A 20,870-nucleotide genomic window follows, 5' to 3' on the forward strand; every position below is an offset into this window, starting at 1 on the left:
AAAGTTAGAACATTGCCACATGTGTAACGCCTTTGCGACGGTGGCTCTCTGCCCAGCTGTGTCTTTCACTTATGTTCACCTGTATCAATTAACCTTCTATTTTGTAAGTAAATTTCCAGCTCTTGGTTGGAAAGCTGTTTGGCAGATGTGATATTGCACTCACCTAGACTCATTTCGTAACTAATAGGTCTTGCAGCTTATTTGACATACGTTTGCTTAGCTTTCAATTTTATTAAAAAAAAGGAGTTCATGAGAGCCAACATAAACAGCAGAATCTACAGCCAGCATTTCGTTAATGGCAGCTACTAGCATGACCCGCAGAAGGCAGCATGCCTACCCACAATATTTCATCAGTTTACAGATGGTTTACGCTAGGAACATCTCAGAAGTAGCAAATGTGAATTCATTCTTGGTGGTTTTCCTGTTTTTAATTTCAAAATGGCTAATGCAAGTTGGTAATTGCATGGCACAAACTTTTCAAGCGAAGCTTTTCACATAGTACAATTGAGGCAAAAATCCTGTCATCCCAGCCTTTTAACAAAAGAACACAAACTGCGCTTGAAATGCAGGTCGAAGAGGTCGAAATTAATTACGCCAACCACGACTTACGATATGTACAATATGCTACGCGCGTGGGTGTCGTAAAATATAACGGCAAACAGCTGGCGTCGGGACATCAGACCTGACAACGCAAGAAGGTACCTCGAAGAAGCCCGGGTTGCCTCAGTAATTTCTTAAGCTTACATTCAAAAGCTATAATAGATATTGCCACAACTATGACTTTGTGTTCGATTTGCATGTGCAGCTTTTGTCGCTCCAGTTATGCGGAGCTCTCTACTGCAGTGTTTAACAGAGCTCGTGAGGGGACGGCATTTGGGGAGGAGGCATCGCATCAGAATCTAGCGCTACTTGAAATAGTCCTGGTTTAAGCGACAAGCAAGTGTGCTCTCGCTGTTTCAACGACGTGTTACCATCGTGTCAAATTCAATAAAATTAGTTAAATTATTTCGTATTAGTCCAGCATGTTCGCCTGTACACAAGCTTGACGCCAAAGCGCCCATTCCTCTCTCAACTCACTCGGCGGACGCCTGATCATGCGCGCAAAGCAGCACAATGTTCCACTCCAGGAAAACAGACACGATTTACTAGTTTTTTTTTTTCTAACCCATTGTGTAAGCATGTGTATTGAATTTAAAGCGCGAAAAATGCTTATGATAAGCTTTACTACGTTGGCGATCTTGGTGACGCTAGCCTATAGAAGGCATTCTGCGTCAACGCGATGGATCGGGGAGTCTCATTTCCGATGAAGTTCTGACTTCGACTGTGAACAAAAGCCCACTTTTGGGCTGTTCAATTTCTGTTCGGGTGGAGTCGCCGCGGAAATAATCGCCACACAGAAGCTCAATTGGCAAATCAAGTGTGCGAACTTCTGCCACGTTTGCTGCCTCAATGGGGCAGCCGGAACTGTGCCTCGTCTGTGCTGTCGGCAACAGCCGGTGGGAGGCTTTCAGTGGCGCCCTTAGAGGCGGTGCATGGGGCGTATTTCTGTTCCAGTATGTTTTTCAGTTTTAAAAACATCAGTATAAAATGCTATATACCGCTTTTATGCTGTATCTGCTGCAAAACAAAACAAAAACTCCTGTAATGTGTGCTCACGTGGAGCTTGCTTATTATGAAATCGTGTTAGCGAGAAGTGGCATTCATTGGGAAAGCTGTACCTTTACGTAAGTGGAGTTGGTATCGACACAACACTGGGAAGACGATCCAGTTTTTCTAATATATCTAATTCTCTGCCTATATCTCTAAAGCAAAATAGTGGTGGTCTCATGGCAGGACGTTCGTTGCTGTATTCAGCAACGACACTCCAGGCTATATCTTGTTGCTTTTTTTTTTTGCTGCCTTACATTCTTGGGTGTACCACACTTTATGATTGAATCGTACTACGGCCGAGGACTGGGGGATAGTAAGATGAGCAGCAGTAACAATACGGGTCGTGAAAAGTTCATTTAGTTCACCCAAACTGAGGCTACCTGAAAAACTTTCCTCTATATTGCTTCCGATTTGAACAATGATCTGTGTGCTAGGTGGAGCTTCCAGCGACGTGGTTTACAAGGGATGATTGATGGAGAAGATCAAAAGTAATAACAACAAGCACATGATCCCTCTGGTAAGGATTCCCTATAACGTCCCATTTATTAAAAATAAAAATCGCTGGCGAGCAAAAAGATGAATCCAACAGCTAATTTTTCCAGAGCTCGATGAGCAGTATGTTTGATTTCCGATGTTCACCAAACAGATATTCTTGCATAAAATAAAATTTTGTAAAATAGGGCCCTTAGTGTGAGTTATCGCACTGCCCCAAAAGGTTGAATGGGCATTAAAACCGCCAGCTGCCGAAGAGGTCTCTGGCTGCTGGTCTAAGCTCTTATTGGTCATGATTGTTCACTGATAAATGTGGTTGAAGATGCAAGCAGCATATTGATATTGTTTTATCAAGCAAAGTGGTGACAGATACGGTATGATATTTAGTTTGAAGGCTGATTTCTCTGATTCGAAATTCACTCTGAATAACAATAGCGAGAGCTCCAGACAGCCTACTCGACTGCTCAGGTAGTACCGAATGTCTATATAGTTGCTTAGAATGTTTTCCTGTTAAGGTCCTAGTTTAATGTCTTATAAACAGATGGTGAGTGCAGAGGAAGTGTTTAAAATACCTGTTATGTCACTGTGGTTAGAAATAAAACCTCGGCAGTTCCAATAAATGAGAAACACCTTGTTCAGTGAGCGTTAAGGATGTAGTGAGTTCTAAGCTTCGGGTTTGTAAGGGCTCGTTGTTAGGCGGTTTCTCTCTTTCTTTTTATAGGTGCTGTGCCGTCGGGACGGTAGTGATGAACTAGGAGAAGTGTCCATCGCCTGCAGTGAGGCGTTGAACGTCCGCAGGGAGGCTGCGGGTGTTCGAGTCGCAGGCTTCTTCAGGAAGAAGACGTTTGGGCCGTCGGCTGAGAGGCCGGTAGAACCTGTTTTTCAGATAGCAGGGAAGCTTTTACTGTCCCTGCTTGGGCGGACATGGCCCCGCCTGGGGTATTACCAGGAGACCGATCGAAGTGTGGCGTGTCGCCCCCACATGCCACCTTGCCTTCGTGGAAAAGACAAAGGAGTTTGTTTTTCAGTCGTTCGTGCTTTCTTGAAGCTGATATTTGCACTTGTTGTTAAGGTTATGATTTCGTGTTCATTTTTGTGTTATTGAAGTGACCAGGAGCAGTCGTAGTAGTCCCGATTACAGTGGAGCAATGCGACACAGCAGCACAGATGCCAGAGGTATGAGCATTTCCGGCACATCTTGGACATTTCTGAGGGCCACGGCAGCTTGCTGAGCCGTGGCCGAATTGGTAATTGAAATAGTCCTGGGAGGGGGAATGTATGGTCGGACAGTCACTTCTGTGAACCCTACTTAGATTGATTCGGGGAGTGTAGAGGTGGCAAACGTGAGCACAAGGTGTTTCACGGGTATTCCCGTGCCATCTGTTTTAATTTAATTCTCTGGACAATTGTTATATGTTGTTTTTTTGAGTCCCTCAAGCATTTCTTCGGCGATGTTGATGAAGTCATCCTCAAATATTACTCCACGGACAACAATTACCCGTAAAAAATACTGATTATCATAAGGATGTCGCCAAACGACTCCGGCTTTCGAATATTGCCCCGTTGGGTTTTGTCTCGAACTTAAAAGGTGCAGGTCTCCACTGCCTAATTGAGATAATTTTATTCTGATCGCATTGCTTACAAGGTCACTCACGTGTTAGGGCTGCGAATTCTGGTCTGCTGTTGAAAATTCAATTCAATGCTGTAGCAAAAGAAAACAGTCCAGGGCTAGACAACTGAATTTTTGCGGAGAAAATGGAGCGACATTTTTCTTTCATTAGGCACCTATTGGAATTCTGCGTGTATTTTAATACACGCATCCGTTCTGCATAGTAATGGTTGAAAGGTCCACAGGAACCTTTCCCCTATCGAATAAGCTAGTCGAAACAGGTTTTAAGGAAACTTATAGGTCAAGTCAGAAACCATTTTAAACACTCCCTAGAAAGCCTATGCGGTCTCAATTACAATGCATGCGATAAACAAACTACTTACTTGCTCTCCACGACGTCGCATTATGGTCCACTTGATCTCTACCAGGCTGACATCCTCGATGGTCTCGTTTCTTTCAAAGAGCTTGGAGAAAGCCTTTGCATCCGTACGATCTAAATCGAAGCCTTCGACGCTAAACACTTTCACTGTTTTGTTTCTCATCAACGCTTCAAACACCAAGTTAGACTTGCGCCGGTAAAGAGGATGGAGGCACATCACAGTGAGTTCGGCTGGCGCACGCGGACTGGCCAGCATCCGCTTAAAGCTCGTGCCGCTTTTGTGCACAGGAAACGAAGCATCAACGCTGAGGCTTAAGAGGCTGGTGTTGCTGGTGAGTGCCCGCATAACCGCTGCCGGGAAATCTACTCTGTGTGCTGCAGAATATATCTGTGGAAGGAAGGATGGTTAGTGTCCGTGGAATGCCAAAAGAATTGCTTAGCGCGGAAATTTTAAGGACCCAGTTGTTAAGACGTACATACACACACAAAAAATATATATGCCGCCACCGTCTGATAGACGTTGAAGTGCAAGAGCGGTAGCTCATTTTTTTTTAGTTATTGCAGAATTTGATATTACAGCATGATTTGCACCGCGGCTCTGTGTACGTTTTTCATTTGTTTGTTCAATGTTTTGACATCAAGGCTTAAACGCACGATTGCACCATTTTTTTAAACACTGCAATCATTAAATCCGACACCGGGTGGATGGATGGATGGATGGATGGATGGATGGATGGATGGAATATAGGAGCGTCACCTTTGAAACGGGGTGGTAGCAGTAGCTATCATGCTCATTTTTCTCCCTATATCTTAATTATTGGTTTAGATTGGTTACCTAAACCATATCATTCTATTTATTAAATTTTTGTTTCTACATTGTCACTTCTCTGCTTTTAAGCTACCAATCTTCCAGTCGTTTATTGCTCGTTTCCACTGCCAGTTTATTCACCCGGCCACTGGTGTCTCTAAACCCTAGAGCTTCAGGCACAGTGACTGCGCCTGCATCAACTTCCGGATGGATACCATTGCATTCGAGTGTAATATGGTCAATGTGTCACTGGAGTTACCACATACAGCACATGCGTCATCGTCATTGTTAAATTTCTTTTTGTAGCTTTGTGTTCTAAGGCACCCTGACCCATCTTCAAAAAGTAGGGCACAGCCTCTAGAACTATCAAAAAAAAAGCTTCTTTCTTGATCTACATTTTCCACTTTCGGTATAATTCCACTCTCGGCGCTGAGCTTTGGGGTATGGGAAGAAACTGGATTTCGCCACTCTCTAAACAGCCATTGTATTTAACCATCGCAACCTCATTTAGCATGAATATCGTTGGGACAAATGGTTTGGCAGCACGCGCATGCGCCTACAATGAGTGGTTCACAAGAAACATACCCCCCTCCCAACGCATATTGCGACAATTTTCAACATCCAAAGGTCAAACTCGCAATTGCCCCATCATAACATGAGCAGATTTAGACTAGCAATTTTAGGTACACGAACCCAACTAATCGTTAGCAACCATTCCGGTCTCTCTACTCCGCCGATTGCGCTACAATTTTACCCCAAATGTAGCCCCCCTCCCCCCCCCCCCCCCCTCCCATATTGCCGTACTCCATTCAAATCTGTGTCCTTTTTTCGACAGCCGCTTTATCCTTCTGTTTCTGGCACGCACGCGTATCGGTTCCGTGTTCTTTGTTTAATCATGCTCGTTTTCGCGAGACGCGGCTTTATCAGTTCCTTTGTCGCGCAAGATGCTCCGAGATGTTTGTCGAAGATTCCGGCCACTCGCCTATATTTCCGCAATGTTCTAGGTTGTGCTAGTCACCGTTTGCAGTTTTATCTCGATCTTTCTTTGCAGCCTTTAAATCGAGCGCTAACGCGTGAAACCGGCATCCTTAGTTCGACGACCGGCGAGCACGTTTGTTGTTAACGCCGCCGCCTATTCACATGGTTCTTTTGTGGGCGCAAACCAGCCCAACAAAGAGTTTTTTCAGTGAACTCCCAGGCTTTTCATTGTTGTCATCGGCCTTGTCACCACCACGTGACATCTGGTGGAGGTCCTGCCCTTTGAGATCCGGCCTACCCCCTCACGCGATCACCTCAGAATCGTCCCTGTCGCTCTGGGGGACCATAGTGCAGGACATCAAGCCAGCCGAAAAACTTCAAGGGCTCCAACCCGAACACGGTCTGCTGACGAACCCTATTCGATCGCGGAAGACGGCCTCCACATTGGCAATGGCCCAGTCTACAGCACCGGCTCCCTACCTTCCAAGGACTGCCTGCAGAAGATGCGGAGGACTGGATGGATCATTTCGACCACGTGACAGCCCTCAATGGTTGGAATGACGATTCGAAACTCAGAAAAGTCTACTTTTCTCTTCGAGTACCTGCCCGAGTCTGGTTGGAAAATAACGATACTCCTTTAATGACTGGGAGACGTTCAAAGCGGAGTTTATAACGGCCTCCAAAACGTTCAGGCCATTTCTAATCAAACATTCAGCTACCCAATGAGTTTCCTCGTTTAGGTCGAGGAAATGAAGTGCATCTTTCGCCGTGCTAACGCAAGTGTGACGGAGGAGGAGAAAGTGTAACTGTTAATGAGAGGTCTTCGCCGAGAGGTTCGCGCTCTTTCAGTCTTCGCAGTCAGCTTATTTGCTGGTATCACCACACTTTTCAACACCGCGCCCGCCAATGCACTCCACAATGTGATTGGTTGGCGAATGCTCGGCGAGATCACTTACGGCGCATGTGACCTCGCCCTTCATCCTGGCCGCCGTAGTCATGGGCCGCATTTCCGGCCTGCACTTCCTTGTCGACATTGGGGCTGAAGTCAGCGTTCTGCCGTCCACCAAGGCTGAGCGTACTTCCAAGTCACCTGGACATACTCTGCGTGAGGTCAACTCAACCTATCACCAGGTAAGGTCTCCGGTCCCTCGACCTTGGCCTGCGACGCACGTTTTGATGGGTCTGCATTGTCAGCGACGGCTGTAAATCCATCCTCGGATCAGACTTCCTGGCGCATTTTGATCTACACATCAGCATGCGTCGCCATCGTCGCCTAGATGGCATGACACGACTTTCCATCACTGGTGTTATATCGGCAGTCGCTACCACTCGCATCCGCACTCTGATCCCGTCATGCCTGCACGCCCAAGCCCTCGCAGATTTTCCCGAAGTCACGAAGCATTGTAATATTCACCAGCCACTCAAAAAAAGTTTAACCAACCACACTGTGACGCATGGTCCACCAGTCGCAGCTCGTCCGCGTTGCCGCATCGATGACCATCTGGCGATTGCTGACGGCAATTCGACCGCATACTCCAGCTGCGTTCGCCCTTCGGCCAACACTTGGGCCTCACCGTTCCATCTGGTGCCCAAGAACAAAACTTCTGACTGGCGTCTGTGCAGCGACTACAAGGCTCTCAACGCTCACACGGTACACGACAGCTATCCCCTTTCGCACATCCGAGTCTTCACTCGACATCTGGACGGATGCAAAATCATTAGTAATTGGACATTGTAAAAAAGCGCACCATCAAATCCCTGTTAAACCGGCCGATATATCGAAGACGACCATCAGTACAGCCTTCGGTCTGAGTACATGCGCATGCCCTTTGGGCTACACAACGCAGCTCTAACTTTCCACAGATTCATTGCTGAAGTGACGCGCGGACGCCCTGCTCTTTTGCCTACATCGACGACATCCTCGTTGTGATTCATACGCCACAAGATCACGAGCATCCCCTCTGGGAACTCTCAACGCCTCCAAGAATTTGGCTTGGACGTCAATGCTCAGAAATGTGTTTTCAGCTTTTCTGAGCTCAGTTCCAGGGCCACCACACCTCGGCGCGGCAAAATAGTCTAATGCCTTCGCACGCCAAAGTTGTTAGGTACTTCCCAGCACCCACTACCCTACGCAAGCTCCGCGAGTTCCTTTGCTTACTGAATTTTTCCCGAAACTGTATCCTGCGCTTCGCCGAGCTTCTTGACCCCCTGACCAATCTTCTTCGCATGCCCCAATCCTCCTCCTCCCCGAAGTCCTGGAATTTGGTACTTTTCTCCAACAAAAACTCGGTTCCGATTGCCACCCACTGAGTTTCTTCTCTCGGGAGTCCAATATGCCGAGACTCGCTGCAGCGTGTTTGGTCGTGAGCTGCTCGTCGTCTACCCCACCATCCAGAATTACCACCACTTCTTAGAGGACTGGCCATATTACGTCCTTACGAATCATAACCCTCTGGCGTATATGTTTCATACTAACTCTTCCAAATGCGTCGCCCGCGCACTTCGTCTGCGAGTCACCCGCTATACAGACTCCAACCCAGTCTTTCCTGCCACCTAGTTGTCGCTTTGACCACGTTTATCTGGACGTGGGAGTACCGCTACCTCCCTCTAATTACTGCAGGTACATTCTGACGATGATCAACCGCTTCACTTGAATGCCCGAAGCAGTGCCCGTCCCGGCCATACTGCGGAAACAGTTGCCAAACCCTTCGTTTCAACATGGGTTTTCCGCTTCTGCTGCCCCGGCTTTGTTACTACGGATCGCGGCCGCCGGTTCGAATGCGCCCTCTTTACTTACCTTACCCGTCTGCTCGGAACTAAACTGCCTCCATTCCAGTGCCAACGGCATGGTCGAGCGGCTCCATCATCAGCCTCACTGCTCGTCTTGATCGTGAGCACTGGGCTGATCACCTTGCCATGGTGCTTCTTAGCCTGCCGTTTTTCGTAGTGGCCTTAGCTTTTAAGTGGCCGGGCGAAGTCGTTTTCGACACACCCAGGCGGCCTCCCGGATTCTCGTTCGTTCTTTCGGCTCCCTGGTCCCAGCCATTGCAGTATCTTGAATGCCTTCAGGACTATATTCAACACCTCCAAGTCCCGCCTGGATCATTTACCCGTCAGGTCTTCGTGCATCCGTACCTTGCGTCCTCGCTGCATGTTTTTGTTAATGCGATACGCTGTAAAAGCGCCTCTTTTCCCTCAAACGATAGCCCGTACCGCGTCCTCAACAAGCTGTAAATCAGAGACGCTAAGAACGGCGTTCGCAGCCGGCTAAAGAAGCAAATAAAATTGAATGACGCCTGCATGGTGCGCAGGCAGGGCATGCGCTATTCGGTTCAAGAAGCCTGCCACGCTGGTCGTTTTGTATGGGTGCTCCGCTGCGAGCCCGCAGACTCTCTACAGAAATATTAAGTAGCTTTTCGCCAGTTCCCAAAAACAAGAACGATGTTGCCGGAACTTGCAAGATCTGCCCACCTTCTTGTTGGTCCAAATGCTCTCAGGCAGCCGCATCTGGGATTTACGAGATGGCGCCATGCGCCCATCATATTATGCAGTATCGTTCCTTCGCTGCAGTTTGCGAAAATTATTGTTCCTAGCACTCACGTTGCACAGAGTGGTAAGCCGGTCACTGTCAACCAGGTTCAGCGCAGCACTCAACTAAGTGGCACATGTAATGCCAGTCTGCGTTCTTGTAACCATCTGGCCGGGAGAGTATATTTGGAATTGCAGAGACACCTACCAGTAAAATGAAATTTGATATTGACGTTTCAGCGGCCGGAACAGGACCCTCGTACTAGGCGACGAAACGTCAACATGAAATTTTATTTTACTGGTCGGCGTCTGTTTTTCCGAAAGTCTTCCTTTTTAAAGCAGTGGCACCTTTTGATTCTTCACGGCGACAGGGCGAGCGCAAAGAAAAATTATTCATAACTTGACATTAACTAATTTAGGTGCGCATATACGCGCCTACGACACCAGACTCCATGAACACTGCACTGCACCTTTAAGCAGGGCAAACTACGAAAAACAAAGGTTATGCTACACAATTCCCAAACTATTGAATATCCTCCATACCGTGATACCAACATCGATGCTCTTATCTTTATTGAAAAACATCTTTTGTACAGCCATTTGTGTTCGCTAGAATTGCGTACTCTTTAAGATAATGCTGTCTTTTTGAATGTTTTCTATTTTTCATTTACAATGTTTCATGCACAAGGTACGATCTCCATCTAGTCTAATTTTTGTCACTCCGGTATTAGAAATTGTTCGCATCTTTATTCTGTATATTTAGTGTTGTTGACTACACGAACTTCCTTCAGCTGTGGTTAGGTTATGCAACATCTATTTTAGGTTGTACAGATTTCTTATTGGCTTGTGGCGAATTCGGTTATGTTTGCAGACTTCAACATATTTTAAGATCACCTGCTTAACAAATGTATCTTGTTTGTCGCAGTGTTCGCAAATAATTATGCTGTCCGTCGCCCTTCCTCTTGTTGGAAGGGGTGAGAGTTTTGTCAAGCTGCGTAAATGCATGTTTCTCATTCTTCATGCCCTCCTGAGTACACGAAGTAAATAAAGTTTATTATACGTTCCTTGGCCCTGATGACAGTTGTTTAGTTATTCAGGCGTTGACATTTTGTCTAAAAACGTCACAAGCAGTGCTGAAAGACATGCAGAACCAAGAAACAACGGCTTTGAACTTTCCCTCTTTTCTCACTCGCCACTTAACATGAAAGGCTCCAGAACTCTCTTCAGCTTGCAGTGCGGTAACGCAAGTGTATTCACATATAACTTGCCATCTCTTCAACATTATTGATGAAATCCACGTGCGAAACGAACAAAAACCTTCATATAGATAGCGAATGTTAAAACAAGTGTTTGGTGCGTGTTGGTACTCACTTGGCTGCGTCTGGGACCGCGCGCACCGCTCTTAGGGATGTCAATTTCCTGCACAGCAGAAACCCACGAGAAACAATATGTTTTCTGTTTTCACCAGTCATTTGTTACATCTCGCATATTAAAAAATACCGAAAGCCTACATCGAATTCGAAGAATACATATAGCGGGAGATAGCTCTACGTACCAATAACTCGATATTGAGCAAAACATTGAAGGAGAAAATGAAGGGCTCGTTATGAGACATGAACGAAAGAAACCAACAATCGGCGGAGGGAAGAAAAGAGCAGAGGATGAAACAAATTTTCTTACTGTTGACCTGAATTCGTAGTGTAATCATTTTAGCAAGAAAGTTCATTAAATACAGAGTAGAAGAAAAAAAAAAAGTCGCCGATTATAGGAACCATACCTACACCTGAGAATATCGTGTCGGGTGCTCCTAGCAGCTGCCCCTGCACATACATGACCATCCCTTGAGGATCGTTTTCTGATGATCAGGTTCTCGCAAGAATATCAAACGCAAGGCTTTTAAGGTTCAACAAGGTTGTTTCTTGAACTAGGTGGTGTAGTGTGCTCATTTTGGCGAAGCCTAAATAACAAAAAAAGACAAGGGGAAGAGAGGAACACAGGAAAGCTTTTTATCTTGTGTCCCTCTCTCGTCCCTGTTTTTTATGCGCTTTAGGTTTCGCCAAAATGATCCTTTCAAGTTTTCCTGATGATATATAAAGACTATAGTATTCCCTTCCCCAAAAGACATTGCTTTCTTAGGTTGAAGAATGCACTGACTGACATTCCCAGGATTTCCAGGATGCTGCAGTCATAGGTAACGGCAGCTTCCTCGAACTGCAGACTTATTCTCACTCGAGAATTTTTACATGCCAAGCATCCGTTTACTTCAGCGAACGACGTTTGCATTGGCTCCAGTGTAGCTCCGCATCTTAAGGAAGCTTTGCCTTGAACGCCATTATCAAATTCTTTAATAGCAACTAGAATATACAAGTTTCGCGCAGATTGTTCGATCTTGCAGCTTTTATTAAAGGCGAAGTTTCTAACACAGAGGCGTCGTGCTCGAAACTTCCGTCATCTTTTTTTAAATTTTAAACACCTTGACCCACTTGCTTTAAGATATGAATTGCCTTCCAAAGAGGCATTAAGGTTCTAATGGTTCTTTCCTTGAGCCCCTGTGATGACCATGTGTGCTGGCGCTACGAGCGTAGAAGCCAGAAGCCTCTCAAGTCATTCCAGTCTGCACATTCGAAACTTAAAATCGTGGTAGTGTGAAAATAACCTTTAAAGAACTTCACAGTGCCTTAGGAAAACAAATCGCTTAACTAAAGGGCGCGGAAGCTTTTTTCCATTAGCTCCAAGAAATTTGGGGTGTTGAAATCATATTTTAATCAATTTATATGTCACAGCGCTCATTTTAAGAGAAGAATACAGTAACCTTTTGCAACACTTTTTACCTTAGGACTACAGCGGTATGTCACTTAGTTTGTGCAAGCTCCTGTGAACCTTGTCCGGCACAACTGTCTGCTGGGGAAGCTTCACTTTCTCCAAACAGATCATTGATTCATCAGATCATGGTTAACCTGCATATGTACGCCTTTTTTTTGGAGCTAAAAGGCTTAGTAGGGCTGGAGCTCTGGCTATGATTGGAGCTAATGACGCGTCCAAAAGCAGCCATGGATTCGGCTGGCTCTAAGATTGTTTAAATCACCTATTCAGTTTAACACTAAATGACGTCCACTTTTCTTCACCCGGCAATGAAATTTCGATATCAACGTAAAAATATTTTAAAATTGAAGAACACTGCAGAGTCTGCATTGTATTATGGCGAAATCACGGATGCTGGTGTTGCTTAATTCACTTCTTGTTTACCCATTTCAGTCTGGTGCCTTCAAATTGCGCGCCAATCACTTCCCATTTCCTTTTCCGGCTCTACTTCCAGTTGCGTGACGTCACATTCATTCACTTCTCGTTCACCTATTTTAGTCTTTGGTACTTTCAAATTGCGCGCCAATGCCTATGCCATTTTTTGGCTCGACTTCAGGTTGCGTGACGTCACATCCTTGACGTCACCTTAATTGACTGAAATATTTACCTTTTATAGTATTTGACACATTAAAATGTGGTCCCAAATCATTGACGGATGAGACTATTTCCTCCTCTACTTTTACATTTTTTGCCTCTAAAGTATTGTCTAATTAACCTCTTGGCTTAATCCATTTTTCGAACAGAACTAATAAGCCTCTATCACTTCTCAATCACTCACAACTGCTGCGGACACGATTTTTGCGGACAAAATTTTGCGGACGCGGTCTGCGGACAAAAATATGTGAACATAGCGGAGTAATGCTTTTGCATCGGGTCGTGCTTGTTGCAGTGCTCATGTTCAGTATGACATCGGAGACACATGACGACGCCGCGGAAAAAGTTCGCAGAACTGAAATGAGCAACAACTGAATGTCTTTAGATGAAGGGCGTTTGTCTAGCGTTCAATGGTGGGAGATTTATTAAAGTTCGTACAAATGAATGCTTCATATAAGTGACGTTCGTTCAAGCGGCATGGTACCCTATAGCCAAGCTGTGTTTCCGTAACGGCCTGGAGAAATCGTGCCTTCACGCAATGGAAGACAGCTTTAGAAATGAAGTAGAGCTCTTAGAAGCGGCAGGATACTCGACTTGCCTTTAAGAACTGCTTTAGAGAATTCGTAACTACTACCTGAGTTCAGTATGCATTGGAGCCACTGAAAGAAAAAAAAAAGGTTGCGGTTATCTATATAGTATCTCACACTGTCTCGACAAAGTGGGCCCAAGTTGTGATTTTTTGTGTCTGATAAGCTAAGCTCTGTCACTTGGTCAACTCTTGCAACACTGGCAAGGCGGGCTGCGTCATGAAGCTCAGCGTCAAATTTCTAGTGTGCAGTAACAAAGTTGTCTACAGGCTTCTGCTTTCCTCTGGTAAGCACTACACCAGCCAAACTGGTAGATAATTCAATGACCGGCTCAGTGAACGAAAATAAAGTGGAAAACACTCTAGCCGGTCGTCTCGAAATTATTGCAGGGACTGCACAGAAGAAAACGAAAACAGTAAGAACCTTGTTTCTCCATCTTCAGCCTGGGCGAAGATTTCTGCGATAGCCGTCTTATGATGACTAAAGAAGTCATAGAAGCTTACAAAATTCACTAAACTAAATCAATGCGTAAGCACCGCATCGGCTTCTCTGTCCGAAGAAAACCGCTTTCTCCACAATAAATAGGCAATTTATCACAGCTTGCTAGAGCCAATTTTGCCAGGTCCAGAGTTCCTGTGATGCCCTTCTTGTCAACAAAAATGTGTGTTTCCGTTCGTTCTGAGACTGTTCGCCACTGTATTTATGCAGGGACAGACTCAATAAACATCGGTTGTAAGTTCAACGCTGTATCTCACCTCGTCATAGTCTTATGCGCCTCCAATAATAACCGGCGCATAAATGAAGCATCGGCAAAGCTTTTAAGAGCTGAAGGTGACGAGGCGAGCTGGTCTTCAAAAATTTAACAAAATATTACAAGAAGAATCTGCGCCGAGACACCAAGAACAGGGACAGGGAGCATGTGAACATACGACAGCGCCATTTACTATCACCCGAGGTTCGATCAGACAGGGACCAAAGAAAAACAAAGAAATCCCACCTGTTATAACATTCCGTCTTGCTCTGAGCTCTGCAACCCAGGGTTCTCCAAATCGCCAAATCAACGCTGTTATCAAGCGACAGAAATGTGTAGCGAAGCGCCCTTGATTTGTTGCAAGCAGGGAAATTTAGAATATCGTGGAACAGAGATGACCAAGAATCTGATTGTTATAGTACAGCCTGGCTCTACAAACAGCACTGAGAACCATAAGCTTGAGCGGAAAATATCTGCGCTGCAGGAAAGTCCTGCAGGGCTGCTTCCTCGCATTGCGCTATTCCAGCATAGGTTTCCAAAATCCTCCCAAAGCCTGGCGGAGAGTTCGTTTCGCACCCCGAATAGCGGTAGTATAGTGCACGTCGTCAGCACCATTTCACATCGTGCGCTTTAAAATTACAGGTGTTCATTTGTGTTGGTCATTCTTTCCGAGCAGGAAGAATCTATGGAGTGAATTAGAAGTAGCAGTGTGGATAACCTCACCTTGGCGACGACGTTGACTTGGATGATCTTCAGAATCTTCAGAGACTCTGTGCTCATCAGGCCCTGTGTGAAGACCTCCAGTTGCAATCGCGATGGCAGGACGAACAGGACTTTGTCCAGCGAAAGCTCCTCGAGCTGCAGCATCAACAGGCGGTGGATTGCAGTGAAGGCATTCGACGTCGCCTCCGCGTTGAGTTCACACGAGCAAAGGTGGAGGTGAGTAAGCGAGGTGGCCGACTTCAGTCCATTGCTCACAAGCAGCATGAAGCTTCGGTTTTCACGAGGCGAAAGGAGTAACTGCGGAGAAATAAATTATTATATGCGCAGAAGGCAGAACCACGGCATAAAACATGCTGCTTGCGAGGGAAAGTAAATAACAAATGAAAACATTATGAGTTTTTATTTAGAGCTCGCACTTTCCATGCGCACTTACATCCCGCTTACCTGCATGAGTGAGACTTTGTTAGAAAACAGTCCGGTACGCAAGAAAGTTTCCTAAACAGAAAAAGGTTATCAATCTTTTATTATTGCAAGTTGTAATTTTGCGGTGTCGTATTTTTATAACGATGCCTTTCAATGTTTTGTGTCGAAAGGTCTTTTTGACAAATAATCCGCCTCCGCGTTGCGTTCACACGCGCAAAGGCGCAGGTGAGCAAGCAAGGTGGCCGACTTCCGTCCATTGCTCACAAGCAGCATGAAGCCTCGGTTATCACGATAAGAAAGGTGTAGCTGCGGAGAAATAAATCCTCATTTGCGCACGAACCTGCGCACGTTACACGACACACCGATTGGCAGGGAAGGTAAATAATGAAATGAAAACATTCTGAATTAATTTTAGCACTCGAATACTGATGCGCCAGAATTTTTGCGATAAGCAGAAAAAAAAGTTGGCAGTGGATTAGCTCTGCTATGCTTGGATATACGTAGCGTAAAGCATGCGAAGTAGCGCGCGGCGCAACTATCGTAAACACGGCTCCAGCGAAGGCGTCTGAAAGGAGCGCACGTCGGCTGCGGCGAGGAGCGCGCACCGGCTATGGCGAGGAGGCGACGCACCTGTGCCTCTCGTGATGTCACGCGGCTCTCGCGCGTGCGCATAACCTGCGGTGCAAACACACGAAACTCTGCTCTGACCCGTGTAGCGTAGATTTACGCTACAAAATCTTTGACTAACATTTCTTATATCGTAACGTATTATATTGCGGGGTCGTATTTTCATATTCATGGCTTGTATCATTTTGTGCTTTAATTTCGCTATGACAATTTTCTTTAAAGTATGTTGTTTAAACAAAAAGTTTATTGTCGCAATGCAAGGCCATCTGCGTATATGCCTACTTTTATATGTTCCGTCAAAATAGATCACAATATTCCATTTACTGATTCTTTTTCTCGGCCTTTTGCAGTCGGCAGCTCTTTGCACGCTCCCCATAGATTCGCGTACGACTGCCTTTAGTTTAGATGTAACACAGCTGTTTTGTAATTCCGTTACAGAAACAATACCAGCACTAATTCTTGAGCATATCTCCCAGGCAAAGCATATGGTTCATTTACAATCTCATCCGGCCTGCACAGTGGTGCACAGCGTTAACCTCGTTTCGCGAGCGATTAGAGTGACTTCTGTATCCTGTTGTACTGCGTACGCAACTAGCTCAGCCTGGTACGGGCGCGATGAACGCGTTGGAAGAAACGTTTCCACGGTGACAATACACAAGAGAAAGTTGGGTTGACACTGTAGAAAGGAAAACCTTCTTTACGCTACTCTGAAAGGACCAACGTTGAGATCATAAAGAACGTTGTATGGCTATGTTTGCCGTGTATATTAGCCATGTACTCGCCATGGTACCGAGTACAAAGCCATGGCTATGTACTCGGTTTAGTCATCTCGAGCTTTCCCGCACGATTACCTGCGAGAAAAAGATGTTTCGCACATATAGAGCATCAAAAAACCTCGTGAGGGAAATTGGGAGGTGCTTGTGGGTTAACTTGGTAATTAATTGCAGCCAGTTATATCAATCAGACGTCGAAATATCCGGGAGAGGTACTGTCAAATTTTAAAGGGTATCACATGGTACTCGACTTCCAGTTACATAGGCCTAAATTCCGGGGGAGGGAAATTTGAAATGTTTGAATGGCAACGAGCGGGAAAGGTGTAATTTGTGCGCACAAATGTGCGGCAATGGTTAGAAACTTTGTAAAGAGGTAATCAATCAATTGCAGACTAAAAATTTCGCCAGCTCCGCAGCATGCATCCGCCGCGAAGAAATGCGAAGGCGTGAACGTTGCTGCTGCAGGCGGTACATCGCGTGCTCCTTTTGGTGTCTGTAATTGGTTTTTAAAAAAGGAAGGGTGCAGCATCCGTACCTTATGAAATCCCATGACAAATCCTTTGACACATCTCATGGACAACACAGCAACGCTCCGTCTTACGCATTTCTCCAGTGCAGACTCTGCAGTGACCTTGGAAAATGTTTTCGAGCACGTTTGGAAGGATATCGCTATTGTGACCAAACATAAATCCGGTAATCGCTGGGAATTTATTCCGAGATAACGCGCTATTAGGTAATATGTAAATATTTCCGATCATCTGCTTTTAAACAGATCACAGTTAGTCCCCGCAGTAAATTTGTAGCCAACATGGAAAGAATTAAAGTTGAATAAGAAAAACTACAATCCATTTTTTACTGTTTGTTGGACTGCATTTTTCCATTTTCATTATTCGTTTTCATTTCCATTGCTGTCAGTCAGCTTGCATCCGCGGAATAAAATATTTCCTTTCAGCTGACCGCAATTGAGCGCAGTCCTAGGCTAGCTACTTTCACGGTGTTCTTTCTCCTAGCCTGATCGATGCTGTGGTAATAATTAGTTCCGACGGTTCTTAGCATGGTAGTCTACTTAGTCACCGTATCAGGTGGGTAGGTTAGGAAATATTGTGGCTACAGTAGAGCAGCCGACGGAAACGCAAGTGTGAGAAAGCTCAACTCTGCTTTTAGGAGTGTAGTTGCTGTACTGCATCTTTTATTGATTTGGAGATGTTACGGTGTCAATATGGCAGCCGGTAAGTGTTTGAAGCAGTTTTAGTTACCTTCAAGCCTCACCAGAGCAGGTGAGTAGTAGAGATCGACAAATAATAAATCTTGCTTCCACTAGTACACGTAAACGTAAATTTCTAACACCTCGGTGTCTGCAGTAAAGTATGCTCCCATTCTCTCAGTATTGAACTTTTTTTTTTATTTCAAGCCCACATGTTTTGCTGTGATATTTCAAGTCGTACCTGTGCACTTGAATTCCCCTATAGGGGTTCATGTCTTCGCTCATCAGCCAGCTGTTCCATATGAGCCCCCAAAGAATACCTCTTTTTTTTTTTTTTTTTGTAGAGAGGGAAGAACAAGAGTAGCACTACGTGGCCTTGCCTGACATCGCTTGCGATAGGCTCATTTCACTGCCTACTGCTTATGGTTATTGCCACGGTATTGCCACACGTTATCTTCCTCGGATACAGCACCGCGGGAAGTGCCTGACAATTTTTGGACCCTTTCCAATTGCTACTTTGGAGCCCTAGATTACAGTGTCCAAAGCCGCCTGGTGTCCACAATGACAGCAAACGCACGAAATCCTCTTCCCTGCAAGGGGCAGGAGAGGGGTTCGAAACAAAGTGCTGCCGGCTGCCTACAGGAAACAGGTGGCTAAAACCTGAAACTGGAAAGCTTTAAGACTCCGCACTCCTAAATATCCGGTTTGAGCGTCGGCATCGGCGTTTCGATAGATCCTGGGCATAAATAAGAGCTGGCTGTTAGAAGGTAACATGGCCGGGCATCACTTCTGTCGGTTGTGTAACATGGTGGCTGGTGTGGCGCTTAGTACGCATTGTTTGACCGTCTTTTGTACCCAGCAACCTTAATGGCTTTTCGCATAATCGGAGAGTAATCCATTTGCACTGAAAGACGGGAATAAGAGCGTGCACTTGTTAGAGTGAAAAGATGAAATTTGTTCATGTACTTTTTCTACATAAGCTAAACAGCGTAAAGGACTTATTAGCACTCATATGGAGCAACACAAACTCCTGATCGATGAATTCAGCAAAGTCGAGAGTCTCGTTTCTCGCCTGGCTTTGGAAATATAAATATGAATATTTTCCTCTAAAACCACTCTCCATTCCTATTTGTGTTTGACATGCAGCGTTTGTCACATTGTATCAGTAATTATTTTACTAAGATCTATGTAGGGGAAGTGATCCTTTCTGCAGACTGTCTACAATCCCTCATGTATCTAACGTACTTTTTTTTTATTTTGGGACGTTATGCTGTCTGCATTCGTTTATTCCTTTAGTAGGCTCTGATCGGAGGACTTGCACATGCAACATAGCAAGATGATAAAGATATCACCGTAGCTCAAAAAGTCTATGGCGGGTAGATCACACCGCATTTTTCACTTCTGCGTTTCTTGTTAGGTTTTCATGACCGCCGTTCGTTACTAAAGGATCTTTCATTTTCTTGCCGCAAATACTGCTGCCCTAAGATCATAAACAATTAACCTCTGTAGATATGCATACTGAATTTTTCTTACGCTTGGTATGCTTTCTTATTTGCCTATGATAACGTGTGTCTTATTTTTGACAAGGCAGAATTAGTTTCCAATAGCTTTCCAGAGTTACGTTTGAAAATACAGAACCATGCTCTCTAGATTCTACAAGACGTGAAATGTACAATAACCTAAAAATATATAACACGTGAAGCACCCCCAAAGCACCCTTTAAATCAAGGATACGTTATCCTTGTTTTTAGGTGGACACAGCAATGAACACAGCAAGCAAAGACGCACACTCGTCTATGATGGCGGAACATATCTTACCTGCGCGTTTACAACACAGCGGTGTTGAGCCAGCATGTAGTAAATAAATACTGCCGCATATCGCTGGTATTCTTTATCATCTTCATAAATGTTGGGCGCACATTTCGGGAGTGAACGCAGCGCCACTTTTCCAGGAGCGACCTCGATCACCTCGTACGACACAAAATAGAGCAGATCGTTGAGCGCTGGTAGGCTCTTGGCAATGTTGCAGGCCCTATCCTCGCTCTCGGTGCAACGGCTGGGCAGAGCCAGGCTGCCTCGTCGGTTTCCAGGCTCTCGTAGTTCAACCAGTGCGGGCGGTCTTGGCAAGCCGCCACCAGTGAACCTCCGCACTGCTTTCGGAACGGTACGCCGCACCATCCCGCCCTGTGAACAGCGAAAGGAGCGAAATAGTTGCATTCCTTGCGTAGCGTGTTGAATTAGGTATTGTTTTTCATATAGGTTTTAAATATCATGGGTAATCACTTAAACTGTGACTGAAAGTTTACTGCACATGAATTTATTCGCTGATTGTAAGCCAGCAGTGACGACAGTGGTTTCTGATGATCATTGCTGCTTTCGAGGAGCACGAAAAAAATCGCCAGCACTTTTTACGAGGGTCAGTTGATTTTTTTTATACTCTATTCGATAAAACTGCTGACGGGGAGCCTTATTTTAGCTTTTGCATATTACAAAATGTGCTCAAACAAATCCCCCTAACGCAATTCAGCACTGACATCCCTCACAAACGTCTGCCACTGAACTTCTGATGAGAACGTCTGGAATTGCGATGCAAACTTATGCAATTTTTCCTCTCAATGCTTCTGGCGCGCATGGCTCGGTTAGATATACCCGATCACTTTCATATATTCCCAGAAAAAGAAGTGCGTCATGTCCGGTGATCTTCCAGGCCATATTTGTCCATGCCGCCCGGCCCATTGCTTTTGGAAGATTTTGTTAATCCAGCTTGGACCTGCTGTAGTGCTCTGCGGAGGCGTACCATCTGGATGGAATCATGGGTCCTGGAGACGTTTAAGCTGAAGATAATTGCAGAAATTATCTACTGATCCTTCAAGATCTCTTTA

At 45.3% G+C, this 20,870-nt stretch overlaps 1 protein-coding gene across 1 annotated transcript in view; it reads right to left on the reverse strand.

The window, feature by feature from the left end:
* LOC146193210 (uncharacterized) overlaps positions 1-20,870 on the reverse strand; it is a 64,541-nt gene that overhangs the window by 18,452 nt on the left and 25,219 nt on the right. The window contains exons 2-5 of the mRNA XM_084602617.1: positions 19,807-20,172; positions 14,962-15,258; positions 10,816-10,863; positions 4,135-4,518 (exon numbers count right to left, since the gene is read on the reverse strand). Of these exons, the coding sequence (XP_084458743.1) occupies positions 4,135-4,518; positions 10,816-10,863; positions 14,962-15,258; positions 19,807-20,166 (1,089 nt within the window). The 5' untranslated portion in view covers positions 20,167-20,172. The remainder of the gene's footprint in view (positions 1-4,134; positions 4,519-10,815; positions 10,864-14,961; positions 15,259-19,806; positions 20,173-20,870) is intronic.

Source organism: Amblyomma maculatum, chromosome 4, assembly GCF_055883805.1.
Source record: "Amblyomma maculatum isolate TAMU_Amacu chromosome 4, ASM5588380v1, whole genome shotgun sequence".
Classification (NCBI taxonomy): Eukaryota; Metazoa; Arthropoda; class Arachnida; order Ixodida; family Ixodidae; genus Amblyomma; species Amblyomma maculatum.